At 39.5% G+C, this 16,514-nt stretch overlaps 1 protein-coding gene across 16 annotated transcripts in view; it reads left to right on the top strand.

Moving 5' to 3' along the window:
• Positions 1–16,514, top strand: part of SESTD1 (SEC14 and spectrin domain containing 1) — a 127,377-nt gene that overhangs the window by 26,000 nt on the left and 84,863 nt on the right. For 14 of the 16 annotated variants that reach the window (XR_010591597.1, XM_065561910.1, XM_024114743.3 and 11 more), the window contains 2 exons: positions 2,843–2,922; positions 15,697–15,805. Coding sequence is in view for 13 of the 16 variants with exons in the window: in XM_065561910.1 (XP_065417982.1) it covers positions 2,868–2,922; positions 15,697–15,805 (164 nt within the window). In the remaining 3 variants the exon portion in view is untranslated. Of the gene's footprint in view, positions 1–2,842; positions 2,923–15,696; positions 15,806–16,514 lie in introns of those variants that run through there. The other 2 variants (XM_065561918.1, XM_065561917.1) reach the window with 2 other exon arrangements.

Genomic DNA, 16,514 nt, shown 5'->3' with positions numbered 1-16,514 from the left:
CATCTTCCTGCCAAAAGTGTCATCCAGAGAGTGAGCCAATTGGTGCAAGTTAATTTCCTTAGTAACTGTCCACTCCTGCACTGTAGGAAACTGGGGCCCTCAGCTACATAACTTAACCATGCTCGCGTTGTTTGCAAATGAGTGTAAAGGCTCAAATATAAATAAGTGTTGTCAATATGGCTTCTTTCAGGCAGCTGCTCTTTCTTCAGCAGCAATCAGAGCAGAATGGCTGCTGCATGGCCCCAGGGCTTTATACACAGGAAGGGGAGGAGCGTGAGACAATCAACTCTCCCCTCTTTCCCCAGCCTCCCAACAGCAGAAGGGAGAGGTGGAGAATTCAGTGTCTTCCCTCCCCACCCCCCCAATGATCTCTACTTGCGAGTTGCATTCTGGATGTGGGAGAGGGGAAGACCACAGAGCAGTCAAGCCTGCCCCTCCCTTCTCTTGGGACCCCAGGGGTTGCTTTTCCTTGCTGGTGTGATCAAACCACCCCACCCTCTGTTGGGTGTGTGATCATTTGTTCCTGATGACTAAATTAATTTGGCAGTAAGAAGCATTTTTGCTGTAATGAGAGGAAGAGTTTGTAATTTTGCACAAGGAAATTTAGCTCTTCTGCACCGCTTACCCAACTCGTGTATGTCACATATACTGTAGCATCATGTTCTGCATTTATATGTGAATTTAAAAATGTATTCCAGATCAGAGTGGTAATTTGATAAAGCATAAGATCTATAATTCAAAGTATTTTGTATTGAGGATTAAAAAGTTTTTGAAAACCTTTCTAAAATATTTTCTGTAAAATGTGGCACGTACAGAATATATGGTAGTGTGATAGTAAAAATGTATTGGCACTTGTTTCGGATAATCTGCTTTACTTGTGTGAGTTTATCACTTGTAACACATTCGCACCAAATTCATGCTAGCAAAACCTTTATAGTCCCACACTATACCATCATGCGTTCTCTCTCCCTTTTTCCTGCATGTAGTCACACACAAACAATGCACTGACCTAGTGATGTGGGTGTGATCATGGCTCCCTCTGCTGGCAGGCACTGCTTGCTGTACAACTTTGTGTTGTCAGAACTAAATAAGTTCTCCTTTAGCTCAGGTGGTGGCTCAGATACTTTTGGTGCTGTTTGATTCTATGGATTCGATCCCCACCGACGATGGGACATGGCCATGATTGGTTTTGTGCGCGCGCATCCACACACAGATTTGTATAGGGGTGTGTGTGTGTGATAGATCTATGTATAAAATGTATTCAAGTGGTGCATGCTATCGCTGATGCTGATTTTCTTATAGGTCTAGATTTTATTATAAGTCTTTCATGCATTCATAGCTTTTTCAAATAAGATCATTTTATGCTGAAATTTGTCTTAGCCAAAAGGTAACTTTAAAAAAGTCTGAGCCAAACCATTTCCATCATTTTTTGAGTTACACATGCTTTAAAAAAATTTTCCTCATATGTTCCAATCAGATATTTCACTCTTGGATAACTTAAAAATGAATGACGCTAGAAAATTCAAACTTGATGTGTTGCTTTCCTTGTAGCTTAAAATTCAAATCAGAAGAAAATTAACATATTAGTTTAAAAAAATTGAGATTTTAAGTAACCAGTTTTGCATGTTTGAGCTGTGTTCTTTCTGGTTCCTTGAAAATGCATAAACCAAAAAAGTCCACCCTTGGTGGAAGGAAGGTCTTGAGTTACAGAGTGGAAGTTGGCATAAAATAACGTTGGCCTTTTGCAGGATGTGTCTTAGCAGGAGAATCCCTGTGCATATGGAAGTTCATGGTGGTTTGGAGCTTTACCCTTGCCCTGCCTTCTATTTCCCCTTCCTGAGCCACCTCTCCAATATTGTGAAGCCCAATCATGTTGAAATAGTATGTAGGAGTTTCCTTGGAACTTTAGGACATGGGACAATGTTATATTGGCTCAATCCTGCCTCTTCTATTGAAATTTGCATCTCCCATGGCCCAGCAGAAACAGCGTGTGTAAATTATTAGGATTGTTAGAAGTTTGCTATGCTGCAGAGTTGGGTGAATTCTCCCCTTCAATTTGTTTTTGGGTCACTGACACTCTTTGTGAATTTGGGCTGAATTCATGAAAGTAGGGGGAGAAAAGCAGGAACATCTCCACCTATATATTAAACAATAGATTAAAAGATGATGAAGCAACAGAAAGGACTAATTAGGTTGTTTGCAAACAGTGTGTCTTCAGTCTGAGTTTGGTAATAAATGCATTGAGATATTAATTTGGTAATGCATTAACTTGCGTACAATATAAAGATAATTACTCTTTTAATCATTGTAATTCTGGTACTTTGAGAGAAACCCTATCAAATGTGAACAGGAGCACTAGGTTTAGTCACACCTATTCCATTACACAAGAATGACAAGATTATAAGAGATGATCTACTTATAAACTGCTTCTATTTTAATGTTTTTTCCCCATCTTGAGTAAGGGCATTTAAGCTATGTATGTCTCATGGGTTTGTATTTTGTCTTTAGTGTGTTGAAAATAAAATGAATTTAACTTTGAAGAGTCTATGAAACTTAATGCTAAAATAATAAAAAAACCTAGGTAGCTTTCAGATAAAAAAGAGAAATAATAGTGACTTAAAAGATTTACAATTGAAAAATGATTGACATTGATCTGGAGTTTTTCTTCAGTTTTGCAACATAATGCAATTCAAATGTTATTTCACAGTTTGAGTTATAAAGTATTCTGTGCTGCTCTCTAAAAAGTAAGTACAAAACCGTGCTGGCACAAGCCAACTCTTGTTCTAGTGTAGCATGGTAATTGATTTCCCAAAGTTGACACTCTTAATTTCTTGTGTTTCAGATCTGTGAAAGTTAACGGAAGTAGAATGGAAGCTACCGTAATATTACCTATTCTGAAGAAAAAATTAGCCTTCCTTTCAGGTACAGTTTCTGATTTTTCTTCAGTCAGTTCCTCAGTGTATCATTTGAATCTGACTTGTGTGGTTTGTTGATCTTTGCCAGATGCATATGACAGACATGTATCTTAGATTTTCACTAAGTCTTATTTCAAACACCCGTCTAAAATATCCTCTTTTAATCTGGATAGTAAAACTAAATTCAAACATAGTTTGTCACTAGTGGATCTTGGCAAGCCAATTTTTATTCTAGTCTGTAACTTGATTGAAATGACCTACACAAGGTTGGTGTCATGTTTCACGCCTTATAAAATAAAATGTGATAATTTAATAAGGGTCCAAAACTAACTACTAACTGGCATGTAAGCAATTGATTCTGAAATTTAGGACAATTCGTTTTCAGGATTTCTTATAGAGAGTTCTTCCTCCTCCTTTCCTTCCAATCTTTACGCCACAAAAGATAGGGGGCATCTTTTTGTTCTGCGTGTACAGCCCCTAGCACAATGGGGTTATGGTCCAGACTGAGTCTCTTGGGCATTCAAATAATTAATAATAAGATGAAATCTTATCAAGTAGTAAAAATAATGATTTAGTCTGGCAGGGGTGGAGCTGGAATATTAATTTGTATTATTTTGCTCAAACAAATTTGCGTTTTAGGTTTAAGTCAATCATTTACAAAAGAATGAAGACTTTCCCTTAAGTGATGTATGTTTTAAATGACTTGAGATTGTGCTGTTTTAGATGTTCACGTTGCTTTTAGTTCTTGCTGTTTTAACTCCTACGCACATCAGAATTTAAGAAAGATGAGTTGCTGATAAGTACATTTTTGCAATTGTACAAATCAGGAAGCATTGTTTTAGCTTAAAAAAAAAAATTACTGTATTTCAGCTAATGGCTAGTTCTTAGCCAAATCAAGCAAGTGTGTGTCTTGCTTGAATGTCTAAAAAATTAAACTCCCATGTTTCTCCTCAGAGCTAATGTATTTAGAGCAGTGGTTCTCAACCTTTCCAGACTACTGTACCCCTTTCAGGAGTCTGTCTTGTGTACCCCAGTTTTCACCTCACTTAAAAACTACTTGCTTACAAAATCAGACATAAAAATACAAGTGTCACAGCCACACTATTACTGAAAAAACAGATTACTTTCTCATTTTTACCATAGTATTATAAAATCAATTGAAATATAAATATTGTGTAGTATATTAAGCAATATAAACAAGTAATTGTATGAAATTTTAGTTTACTGACTTCACTAGTGCTTTTTATGTAGCCTGTTGTAAAACTAGGCAAATATCCTAGATGAGTTGATGTAACCTCCCCCTCCCTCCACCTTAAGAACCACTGATTTAGTCTCTTCCCTTGCACGCGCGCGCACACACACACACACACACACACACACACACACAGCTTCTTCTGGCAGCCTGCAATAGTGAGCAATTTCCGTAGCTGCCTCCTTCTCTGGGAGCAGTTTCAGCAGTTAGAGTACAATTGTTTGATTAGCATATGCCTCAAGGAGATTCTGATCAGCTAAAGTGCATTTGCAATTTGGCAAGTAAAGCTACCTGATTCACTGTCAAATACAGATATTCTTAGTGAAAAGCAATTTAATGAGTGGCTGTTTAAATGCTGGAAAAATTTTGCAACTTACTATATTGCTGAGTAGGCTTGATTCTTTGGAATTACATAGTATTGACAGACATTTTAATTTAATTAATGGTACAGATTTATACAACAGGTTTTTTTTTTTTAGCTTTCTCAGATGTGAATAAAGAAAATTGGTGGGCAACCAGTTTGTCAAATCTCTTTATATCATTTAGTTTCAAGAAGTTTTAAAATATAATCATAAAACATCAGAAGACAGTTATGCTGTGAAAATATCTGGTAGGTTTTTGGATGTTGAGCTCCCCAGACACGAGAATTATAATCTGCTAGAAGACTAGAAAACTAGTATGTTTGGACCTGCTTTATTATTCCTTGTCTAACTTTACATAATTTTCCCTCCTCCACTACACAGTGCTTTTCAGGACTTGTTCTCTTGAGATAGGAGGCTAAGCTATGTGGTTCCTTCTAGAAGCTATTGGCAATAATGCTTGATTAATTAGCTCAGCTGGTACCCTACTTCATTCACCAGAGGGAAAATACAGCAGTTTCTATTGGAACAGTGTTTCCAGGGGGAAAACACAGCTGTTTCTATTGGAACAGTATTTCCATGGACCTGGAAACCTTGGGCCAAATTCAGAAGCAGTATAAATGACTGTGCAAATTACGCATTGGTAAATTAGTGCATAGGACGGAGGGGGGAGAAATGTGTGCTTCTGTAGAAGCAGAAAAAGTAACCAACAGGAGGGTGTAAGAGATCAGTTCCTTCAGTTTTATTTCTTATACCTGTCCTTGGTTGCTTTTTGTGGTACAGTCCTGCTTTTCCACTTTCTCAGCATGTAAATTTGATCAGTTTATGCTGATCTGTAACATACTTCACATGAATTTGTCCTATTTTAAGATTGGTTCTAAACTTGGGAATCCTCACATAATAGCTCAAATTATGGCTTCTTTGTCAGATGACTTTTTTTGGCTTCCCGTCTAGAGTCACAATCAGATTTAGTTATTGCCATTCCTACAGATAATACTGTGAAGGTGAGGTGGGGAATGTGTCTGAGATAGAAATAATGATGCGGTGATGAACAATCATGCAAGAGAATTTTTTAAAAAGGAAGGAGAAATTAATGACTTCTGCTAAATCTCGTTATCGCAATATAACTAAGGAGCTGAGACAAAAACGAAAAAAATAATCTGGGTCCACCCTAACATTGGTGTAACTTCCATTGTGTAATATGTTTTGGTTTGTTTGTATTGATGATATTGAATGCTAGGGGTATGTTCAGGGAAGGTTGCTGAAATTTCCTAACTGATAATCTGGATGTGATTGTTAAGCAATTTATGACACACAGTTTTATAATATATCTTAAAATTGATTGGTTGTGAATTGAAATAATTCTAGTTTAGAAGGATACATAGAATTGCTCGATACCTCTTATTGAAATTGTAGAGCAGTGTCATTCATTGGAGGGAGTTTGTGGGAATTAGATAATCCTTGTTTTGCCATCTTTTTGAGTGATTTAAGTCAGTTGAAGAAACTGTTTGAAGACTTTCAGTGACAGAATATTTGTCTGACCTGAATAAGTCTTGGCTGTTTGATAAACCTGTACTAAAATGATTATGCAGGTAGAATAAAGGTTTTTTAATCTTATCTCCTTAGTAAAAATAACTCCGTTTGAGCATGCTGTGAAATGTCATGAAACTTAATAACATATCTAATTTATTGCAATCTTTGGTGAAAATGTCAACAAATAAATAGCGCTTTAAATCCACACTGTGAGTACTGTTTAAATCCAGGTAATTATTCAATAAAAATCATCATAGAGATCAAACACTTACTGCAGATGTGAGTAGATTTCAAGTGTCAAATCTAAACTTGCATATGCAATGTTGAGGGCATCTTAAATTTTATATTCTCTTGTGTATTCAATATAAGCGACTTTTTACAGCTAATTTATGGTGTGGTTGCTTTGTGATGGTGATGGGGAGAAGGGCATAGGGAAACTCCATGAGAGAGACTTAGGCCATGGCTACACTACAGAGTTAAGTCAACTTAAGTTACGCTGACGATTATAAACTACTGTTATTACGTCGCTTGTGCATGTTCACACAATGCTCCTTGTGTTGGCGGAGCTTATCCACAGTTGGTGCTCTAGCACCAACAGAGAGAGCAGTACACCATGGGTAGCTATCCCATTGTGCAAATTACCACCTTCTTCCGCTAAGAGTTCTGGGAATGGATCAAAATGCATCATGGGAACGGGATTACTGCCCCATGATGCAATTTTCTCTGTCCCACAATTCCAAGGGCTTCTGACTACGTTGTGTGCTGTTTTTCAACTGCCCCTGTAAACTTGCGTCTACCATCTCTGCCTGAAAGCATAGATCCTGCACTGCTCACCAGTCTTGTGATGAGCATTAAGAACACAACGTGGCTGACCCTGCAGTATTTCATGAGCTGTGAATCTGAACAGGAATCCATGCTGTGTGCCCTACTGTGTGCCATGGAAAGAAAAAATTCAAGATTGATGTTGACATTCATGGAGCAGCTGCATATGGTGGACTATCGCTATTGGACTCAGGGAAACAAGCACTGGGTGGTGATCAGATTGTGATGCAGGCATGGGATGTCGAGCAGTGGCTGCACAACTTTTGTATGCACAAAGCCACCTTCCTTGAACTGCATGCGGAGCTCATCCCCGCCCTGCAGCATCAGGACACCAAAATGAGAGCTGCCTTAGTAGTGACAAAGAATGTGACAATTGCTGTTTGGAAGCTGGCAACTTCAGTCTGCTACTGGTTAGTCGTGAATCAGTTTGAAGATCGGAAGCCCATTGTCGAGGTTGTGTTGATGCAAGTATGCAGGGCCATTAATTGCCTCCTGCTACAAAGGACTGTGACTCTGGGCAATGTATGGGAAATAGTGGATGGCGTTGCGGCAATGGGATTCCCTAACTGCGGCGGGGTGATAGATGGCATGCATAGCTCAATTTTGGCCCCAAACCATGGTTGTGATGGAATACACCAACAGAAAGGGCTACTTCTGTATGGTATTGCAGGTGCTGGTGGATCACCAGGGTCATTTCACTGACATCAGCGTGGGGTGGTCAGGGAGGTGCATGATGCATTCATCTTCAGGAACACTCACTTGTATAGAAAGCTGCATGCAGGGACTTTCTTTCCGGATGAGAAGATTCCAATAGGGGATGTGGAAATGCCCATAGTAATCCTGGGAGACCCAGCCTACCCTTTACTTCTGGGTTCATGAAGCCTTACATTGGAAACATTGACAGCAGCAAGGAGCACTTCAGCAGCAGGTCCAGAATGACCATAGAATGTGTGTTTGGTGATTTAAACGGTCTCTGGCACTGCCTTTTTGGCAAGCTGAACCTCAATGAGGAAAATAGTCCCATGGTCATAGCAGCCTGCTGTGCTCTGCATAACATTTGTGAAGCCAAGGGGGAGACATTTCCCGAGGAGTGGAGCATTGAGGTGGATCACCTGGCAGCTGATTTTGAGCAACCAGATACTAGGGCTATTAGAGGGTCTCAACAGGGGGGCTATTCGAATCAGGGAGTCTTTGAAGCAGCATTTTGGCAATGAGCCCCAGTCATGTCTTTCTGTAATGCATTTAGACAGGCATTATTTACTTGCCACCTAGAATAACGATTCCTGCCTGAGAATTAATTATAGTCTGCAAATGTGCCGATTGCCATTGTGTGTGAATTTCTGCTGCAACCCCAATATGTAGGTCACAAATAAAACATCATTGTCTTTGTAAGACTAAACTTTTATTAAACAGTAATACACATATTAACATTTCTTACAAGGTTCATGAAAGTGAGCAACACTCTCTGAAATGAGGATCTCACAGCTGTGTGTAAGTCCAGCTGTTACGGAAAATGTTCCTATGGTTGGAGTACAAGGGGTACTGTGATTGGCTGGGAATGTGCAAGGAATGTGTGTGGGGAGTTTGGGGAGGGCATGGAATGCAGTTCTGTATGGGTACAGGGGAGTCAAGCGTGCATGTGTTCCAACTGCAGCACAATCAGGGACCTGAACATCTATGATTGGTCCTCCATGAGCTTTATCATCGGCTCCTGACCCTCTATTATCTGCTCCTTCCCCTCTCCTGGCTATCCATTTCTAGTTTTTCATTTATTGTGTCTCTCCAAGGCTCGCTATTGGCCTGATCAGATGATTGCAGCACTTCTCAAAACATGTCCTTGTAGAAGCAGCATGTTTTCAGTGCTGCACCAGAGTGACCGTTGGCCTCCCTTGCCTTCTGGTACGCCTGTCTCAGCTCCTTGATCTTAGCCCGGCACTTCTGTGTGTCCCTTTCATGCCCCTTCTTGTCAATACCAGGAGCACTCTGCTCGTATGTATCAAAGTTCCTATGACTGGATTGGAGCTGCGACTGCACAGCCTCTTCTCCCCACAGACCCAACCAATCCAGCAACTCTGGTGTACTCCGGGTGGGTGCACATTTGCTGCAGAAAGCTGGCATGGTCAGCTGGGAAGATGTGTTGTGAGCTGTCCACGCTGTGCAAATAGGAAGTGGAATTTCCAAAATTCCTGGGGCTTTAAAGAGGGAGGGGTGCATGCCTGTGTAGCTGGCTGCAGGGCAACGGAGTAGAAACTGCTTACTAGAGTGGTCATGATGGGCATTGTGAGACACCTGAAGGCCACTTAGGGCGACATAAGTAAGCACACTGACACTGCCTCACTCTAACTTTGCCACTAATCAAGGTGGTTTTATTATGTCAGCATCGCCACAAGTGTTTTATTGCGGTGTAGATATACCCTGAGAGAGTCAAAAGGAAGCATGGCAACTGCCAACTTTGTACTGCAGCCCTCCTTGTAACACAGGATGTAAAACTTCAACTGTTTGGTATTTAGCTGGAGCTGGTTGGAAAATGATAAATATGTTTCATGGAAAATTTGAAAATTTTCCACTTAAAAACAAAACAAAATCAAGAACCTGAAAAGAAAAATAATTTTCCAATTGCTGAGTCCCCCCTCTTTTTTCCATTAAAAAGGAGGAAAGGCAGAATGACTAAACAACCAATAACCCAAAATATTTAGACTATTTTTGTAGAATAACTGCCAATTTAGAAAAAATGAATTTTTTCTGCAGATAGTGTTTGGAAAAGTTTGAACAAAATTTTTAACCAGTTCTAGTATTTACAAAATAGTTCTTCTGACTGTAAAATACACATTCAAAGCAAAATGAGAACTGTTTTTGCGATCTTTTTGACATGTTTCCTAATATACCTGGTGACTGACTGCTTGCTGAAGTGAATGACGCCATTAGCAGGCTTTAAAAAAATGACAATTTCAATTAAAAGATGTATTTTTCAGTCACAATTTTTCACACATTTGCAACATATTAAGTGATTCCTACTATATGCTGAATAAACTGAGGTAAGATTTTCTGTAAGGCCTTGTCTACACACTGCATATTTGTCGACAAAGGTCAGTTTTGGTATGCAAAATAACGATACTATGCTATAATAACTTAGTCTGGTGGAAGCGTGAAATTTATAGCAATTTCCCCTCATTTCCTTTGGTGGTATCCAACTAACCAGTTTTGTTAGTTTTAAAACTCAGCTGTATTGGGTGACTTTTTTTTTTATTTGAAAAGTGGGAGACATTCTTTGTTTTACAAGTCAGTTCGGTTTCCATGTGAATTAGTTGAGAATGATGGTCAAGTGGCAGTTTGACTAGTTGAAGGAATGATGTTATTTCTACAGAAAATGGGGCATCACTCCTAGTGTTGTACTATAATGAGTGTAGCCAATTAATTTTATTGCTAAAATCCGTTTCAGTATCCTCTCTCCCTGTCACACGAGATCTGGTGTTCCTCATCACATAAGCAAGCAGCTGAGCTCATGAAGGATTGATTATCAGTGACAAAAGGAAAAGAAGGCATTGGAAATAGTCTGTATTCAACTCTTTGGTACTAGCTCTGTGTTAGTAGGGGTGGAGGGAATCTTTACCTGTATTAAAACAGTCAACTGTTGTTGGAAAAAAATATTTGCCCTGAGGGGAAGAGAAGCAATATTTTTGCTCAAGTAGATGCGGTTTATGTGAGAAGCACAATTTCAAGGAAAATCTCAGTGGTATGTGACAAAATGCAGCAGAGATCTTGCCTCTTTTTAAGGTTAAGTTTGACGGACCAGTATATTGCAATTCTGTACCCTTGGACCATTAAAGGATCCTTTATTCCTTGGTTTTTCTTATGGTTTGATCCTTGTTGGCATAGTAATGGAGACAGCTGATTGAGTCTCTCTGGGGCAGATTCCTGATGTGATCTGGTGGAAGAAAGCACAATGGGCTTGAATATAGATGTTTTCTTCTCTGACTAGAATTTATTTAAATAGAACCTCTACAAGTACTGCAGCGTTCCTTTTTCCACTCCCTTCAGGGACATCTTTATTCTTCATTTGCTGTTTGTGTTTTTTTTATGTAGGTCTTTGAGTTTCAGCTCCAAATCCCTTCATCTTCTGTTTGTTTTGTTTTAATCCTGTCAGCTATGTATGTGACAGTGGTACTTTGCTCATTCATTTGGTCTGCTAATTTTTCCATCCTGCATCCATTTTTAAGATCTGTAACTACTGCTTGAATTCAGCCTTCATGGAGCTTAGCTCCAAAACAATTTCTTTGATGGCCACTTTTGTGGATGGGCCATGCTTGTCTTTGAGCAAGCGTCCGGACAGCAGAAAAAAAAAAAGAGCTAAACGCAGTATTGGAGATGGATATATCCTCCTGCCTCTTAGAAGAAGTGCAGTTTGGTTTTTGATGGCGGAAGACCATATTTTGTTTGATATTTTAAGAAGCACTCCTTTCCTTATTTCGTGTTTTTGTTCATGTTTTTGAGAACTTTTTGAAGACAATCTATCAGTGGAGAAACATGGCTTTTGACTTGCACTTGAATTACAATAGTTTCAGATTCTAAGACAAATACTATTTTGCTCTTATTTGTTCAATTTAATATATTTGTAAGCAATATAGCTGGAGAAGAGAAACCTGCTTTTTTTTTTTTTTTTTTTTTTTTTTTTTTTAAATAAAAGTGCACTCAGACTCAAGCTAAAAGGTAAAGGCAGCCCCTTCAACTTCTGAACAATATTGATCCAGTTCCCACCTTCCTTTCTTCCTTCCTTTTTTTCATTTCATACCCCTACTTTGTTACTGGTTGGGCTTTCAGTAGCCCCTGCTGTTCAGGAAGAGAAGAGGCAAAGGCAGCTATCTGCAGCTTTTGCTGCTCAAAACAGTGAGCTACAGAATGGAGAAGACTCTAGCAGGAACTGTCCTACAAGTGCTTACTGGTTTCTGGGCGAGGGACCAACCCATACTCAAGAGCCCCTCAGTTCCCTCCTTTGCCTGTTCCTGGGAAAGAAGGTGTCAACAAGGGTGGTAAAATTAAAAAAGGGTCCTTGGAAACAATTTACACTGTTCAGACTGCTGAGCCCCACTATAGCTGGTTATCAACAATCTATGTTAGCATTCTCTTGGGCCGTCATGGTTAGAAAGAGAGAAAACTACTATAACCTTCATGGATGACTTCCAAGGGGCAAAAAACAACACCACCTTTCTTGCTTCAAGAAGTCTGATTGAACCTAAAGGGGCTAATTATATGAATAAGAAGTGCAGAATCTGGTCCTTTGTGAGGGATGTGGAATATGCCCAGTTGTCTTTTATATTCCAGATATCATTGCTGGATCTTTAATTCCAGCTTTGGGCTTTGAATGGTTTTGAAAAACAACAGACTTTTAAGTATTATTGCAGTTAATTCCAACACTAATTGTATAAACGGCCAAGTTATGTCACCTGCATCTCTGCTTATCTTGGAAAAGAGCCCCTCTCAGTATATACCAGTTTGTAGCTACAACACTTGATACTAGTGTTCTGATTTTGTGGTGTGTGGGGCTTATCTCCTATATAATTCTGCACAGATAGGACTCTCTTTAAGTGGCTTTGTGGACTGATTGGTCATAATCAAATTCCATTTAGATCAACTGCTGTCATGAAGCAAAAACATGATGAGTTAATGCCTTTCTTAACTTCATAATCAAGGTATTTAAAAGTACTTAAGAAAAACTTGCCTTTTTAGGATCTCTGAAAACAATTTTACTCCCCCCACCTCCATTTCCCTCAATAATAAAACTGAGATGATCATCTATTATACAAAATCCAGCTTTCCAGGTCTGGTTGAACTAGTTTGGATACTGTCCCCTTACTGTCTATAAGTAACTCCTTGTTATACTAGACTATCCTGTGGGATTTTACAAAAAGGTTTATACATTAAAAAAATCTTTTTATCCCAGTAAACAATGGCAAAGAAAATCAGAGCACCTTTAAAGCTACTGAAATTTACAGTTTACTTTGAAACTGGTTTATTAATGCAGATGTGGAACATTTGAAAAAAAGCCGAAGGATAGAAAAATATTATAATATAAGCCCACAATGGAGGCTTAAAAAGCTATTGGGCTAACTTGTAAATCATACTGCAGTTTATATCTGTTCATTTCCATGTACTTTATTTCATTATAAAAAAATTAGATAAGCAGCATGTTTTCAGCCTGAAATACAGTTTCTCAGGAAGATGGTTGCTGAAAAGATCCAAGTGCAAAGATATAAAATTCTGTTCAATCCTTGCAGCTTTGCTTATGTTACATCAGTGGATCAGTAACTAGCACTGGAAACAGGGCATCCATTAGACTTTGCATGTCAAACTGATACCTTGCAATGCTATACTATGGGAATGTGAGTGGTAGAACTGATATGTGATGGTAGGGCCGCCCAGAGGATTCAGGGGACCTGGGGTCTTCGGCGGCAGGGGTCCTTCTGCTCTGGGTCTTCGGGGCACTTCGGCGGCGAGTCCCGGAGCGAGTGAAGGACCCGCCACCGAATTGCCACCAAAAACTCTCGTGGGGCCCCTGTGCGGCCCAGGGCCTGGGTCAAATTGCCTCACTTGCTCCCCCTCCCCCCCCCCGGGCGGCCCTGTGTGATGGCGGGTAAAGAGGGACCTGTCCAGGGACAACAGTCAGGTGAGAGCTATTGTCCCACCCAGCAACTGAGAAGGAGGAGGATGCAGCAATTCCTAGACTAAATGCTGCCCCTGTTTTGGTGGCTCCATATTCCATATCAGCCTATGGCTAGTAGGTCTAATAATGAGAGACCCTTTGATTTTCCCCAAACTTGCTCTGAGCCTCCTGGCACCTATGATTGTAGTGTATGATGGGCACACTTCAGTTACTTTACCTGTCCTTCATTCTATTTTGCTGTAATGGATATATGTCTGCTACTCTGCCCATCTTCTGCCTTTGTGTTTTGCCCATCTCGCTAGTGAATAGTTCAGCATGCCTCTCTTCTGTTGCTCATAACTCTCCCCAAGCAGCTGTAAGGCAGAGCTGATGTGATTCTTCTTAGTCTCACAGCACAGGGTTCTGAAGAGCAGCAGAAAAAACCAACAATCTGGGACAGTCTTTGAATGAGCTGGAGTTTGGGACCATGCACCTCCATGGGAGACCAAAGGTGGCGTTGTCACCTTTCCCCTTAAACCCAAGATCCTGGGGGCAGCTGGTGGCTGGGTTTGGACACTTGCAATTTAGAGCAAAAGGCTGCTCTAAGTTTTGCCTGCTTATGTTAATTGCTCTCAAGGAGGGCCATTGCACTGGTCGCATGCCCTTCTGCCCCCAGCATATCCTTGACATACCCCCTATGCTGGGGTACATTGAGAGGATGGCATAGAACTAGCTCTACACCCAACCAGGGTTCTTTCCCAACAGAGGAATCTGTTCTCTGACCCTTTTGTGCCACCAGAGAGGCAAAACGGGGACATGGCATGTTGCTTTAGTTGTTGTTGCTGTTGTTACAGTAGAACCCCATTTATCTGATCCTCCATTATCTGGTTTTCTGTGTTAAATGGACAACACATGGACACACGACCAGAAGGGGGAGATATCTCCTGTGGCCACTAGATGGCGGGACAGCACTGTACTTTTCCATTCTCTGCTTTATCCCTTTTTTTGATTATCTGATCTGGCCCGGGTCCAAATTAGATCAGATAAACAGGGTTCTGCTGTATTTCTTTGAATTATTGTACCACCTAGGAGTCCTAGTTCTGGACTAGGACCCTATTGTGCTAGGCACTGTACAAACACAGGATTTGAACGAGAACAAAGAAATGACGTTGGGAACAGTTACAGGGAACTCGTCCCAAATGTGAGGGGAAGGCATGGGAGAAAGCATGATGGTGTTTGTTTGAGAATTTAAAAAGTGGGCGATGGAGTCAAGAGTTGACTCCTCAGTACTAAAGGTTCATCATTTCATGAGATCTAGTGAAATGACTATGAATTCCTTTCCCTACATACTAAAAAGTGTTATGGATAAAACATAAAGCACCCGATTTTCAGAGCACTCCGCTCTCAACACTTCAGTGAGAGTTCTGGGTGATCTTTGCCTATGAAAATAGGCCTTAAATCTTGTGTGTTTTGACCTTAAAATATTCGTTGTTTCTTTATATTTGGATGAAAATCTGCTGTATGCTAACAGAAGCTGTACAATGTACTTACTGTTCCGATCTAGATACACAGGCCATTGTGGGTTCTTGGACATTTAGTAATTCTGAAAATATGGCCGTTAATATGGCTTTCGGTGCTTAACTTCAGACACCCTTTAAAAAATAATCTTTGGTCACATGCTCTACATTTCCACCTTTTAGGCCTTGATTCAGCAAGGTATGTAAGCATGTGCCTAACTTCAAGCACATTAATGGTTCTATTGAAGGCAAGTATATGCTAAAATACCTTCCTAGATTGGGGGCCTTAATGTAAATTTATAGTCTTAAAAAAATCTCAATATCTTTTCAGTAAGTGTTCAAAGTTGTTATATATTATTAACTGTGTTTTGCATTAAGGTAACATCATGACCAAACCCTGTGTTTTGAGAATGTCATTTACTGGTACATTACAAATACATTGTTTAGTCTATTATGTAACTTTGCTTTAAGGTCCAAGATATGCTTCACAAAATGTTCTTTAATTACAGGACTACCCACAACTCACTGCACTTTTGTTCACTTGTAATCTTTATAGCAGTTTTAGACACAAGTAACGTAGTTTGAGACTATGTAGCTGAAAATGTTGATTTTTAACTTAAAATGACATTAAATCTTTGTAATGCCTTTTTTTTTTTAATAGGAGGGAAGGACAGACGAAGTGGCCTCATTCTGACAATTCCATTATGCCTTGAACAGACAAACATGGATGAGTTGAGTGTTACCCTAGACTATCTGCTAAGCATTCCAAGGTGACTAAGTGACTCTAAAGGTGTTTCTTAAAAGCACTAAATATTTTTATCTTCCACTACAAAACATATTTTACATAGTAATCAGGAATAGTCAATTATTTTTTGTCAACGTCCACATTTCTTGGTCAACGTATAGTCAAGCTCCAGACTCCAGAGAAACATTTTTCACGCTTCAATAACATTAATGACGATGATAAAAAGATTTTGTGGTCCGTTTAAGTGTGTGGTGGTCTGGATTTGGCCCGTGGTCTCCCTTTTGACTAGCCCTGGATTATACTATAATGTGATCTCATTTGATTTCATTAGAACAACTTAAAACACATATAACAGTAAATTAAAAGATATGTGGTAGTTTCTTTTAATTATCCTGCTTGTTTTTTTCAGTCTGATGTATTTCACCATTGCATTGTTAGAATACGTGCAGTAACTTTTCTTTCTGATAATTGTGGTGTAAACTAACTAGCGACTATAATTTAACTGGTTTCAGAGTAATTTAACTGCAACATTAAAAAAGGCTAGTCATTGGAACTGGTGGGTCTTTTCAGGCAGAAAATAGTTTGTTCCTTTTTTCTTTGCAAGCGTTCTATTCATACAGGCCCAGATTCACTGAAGCACTTAAATTGTGCTTATTTTAAGCATGTATGAAGTCTCATTGAAATGAGTGGGATTACTTACATGCTTAAAGTTAAAAAAAAATGCTATAATTGTT

Source organism: Chrysemys picta, chromosome 11 (assembly GCF_011386835.1).
Source record: "Chrysemys picta bellii isolate R12L10 chromosome 11, ASM1138683v2, whole genome shotgun sequence".
Classification (NCBI taxonomy): domain Eukaryota; kingdom Metazoa; phylum Chordata; order Testudines; family Emydidae; genus Chrysemys; species Chrysemys picta.
This window is presented reverse-complemented; position numbering and strand designations above follow the sequence as displayed.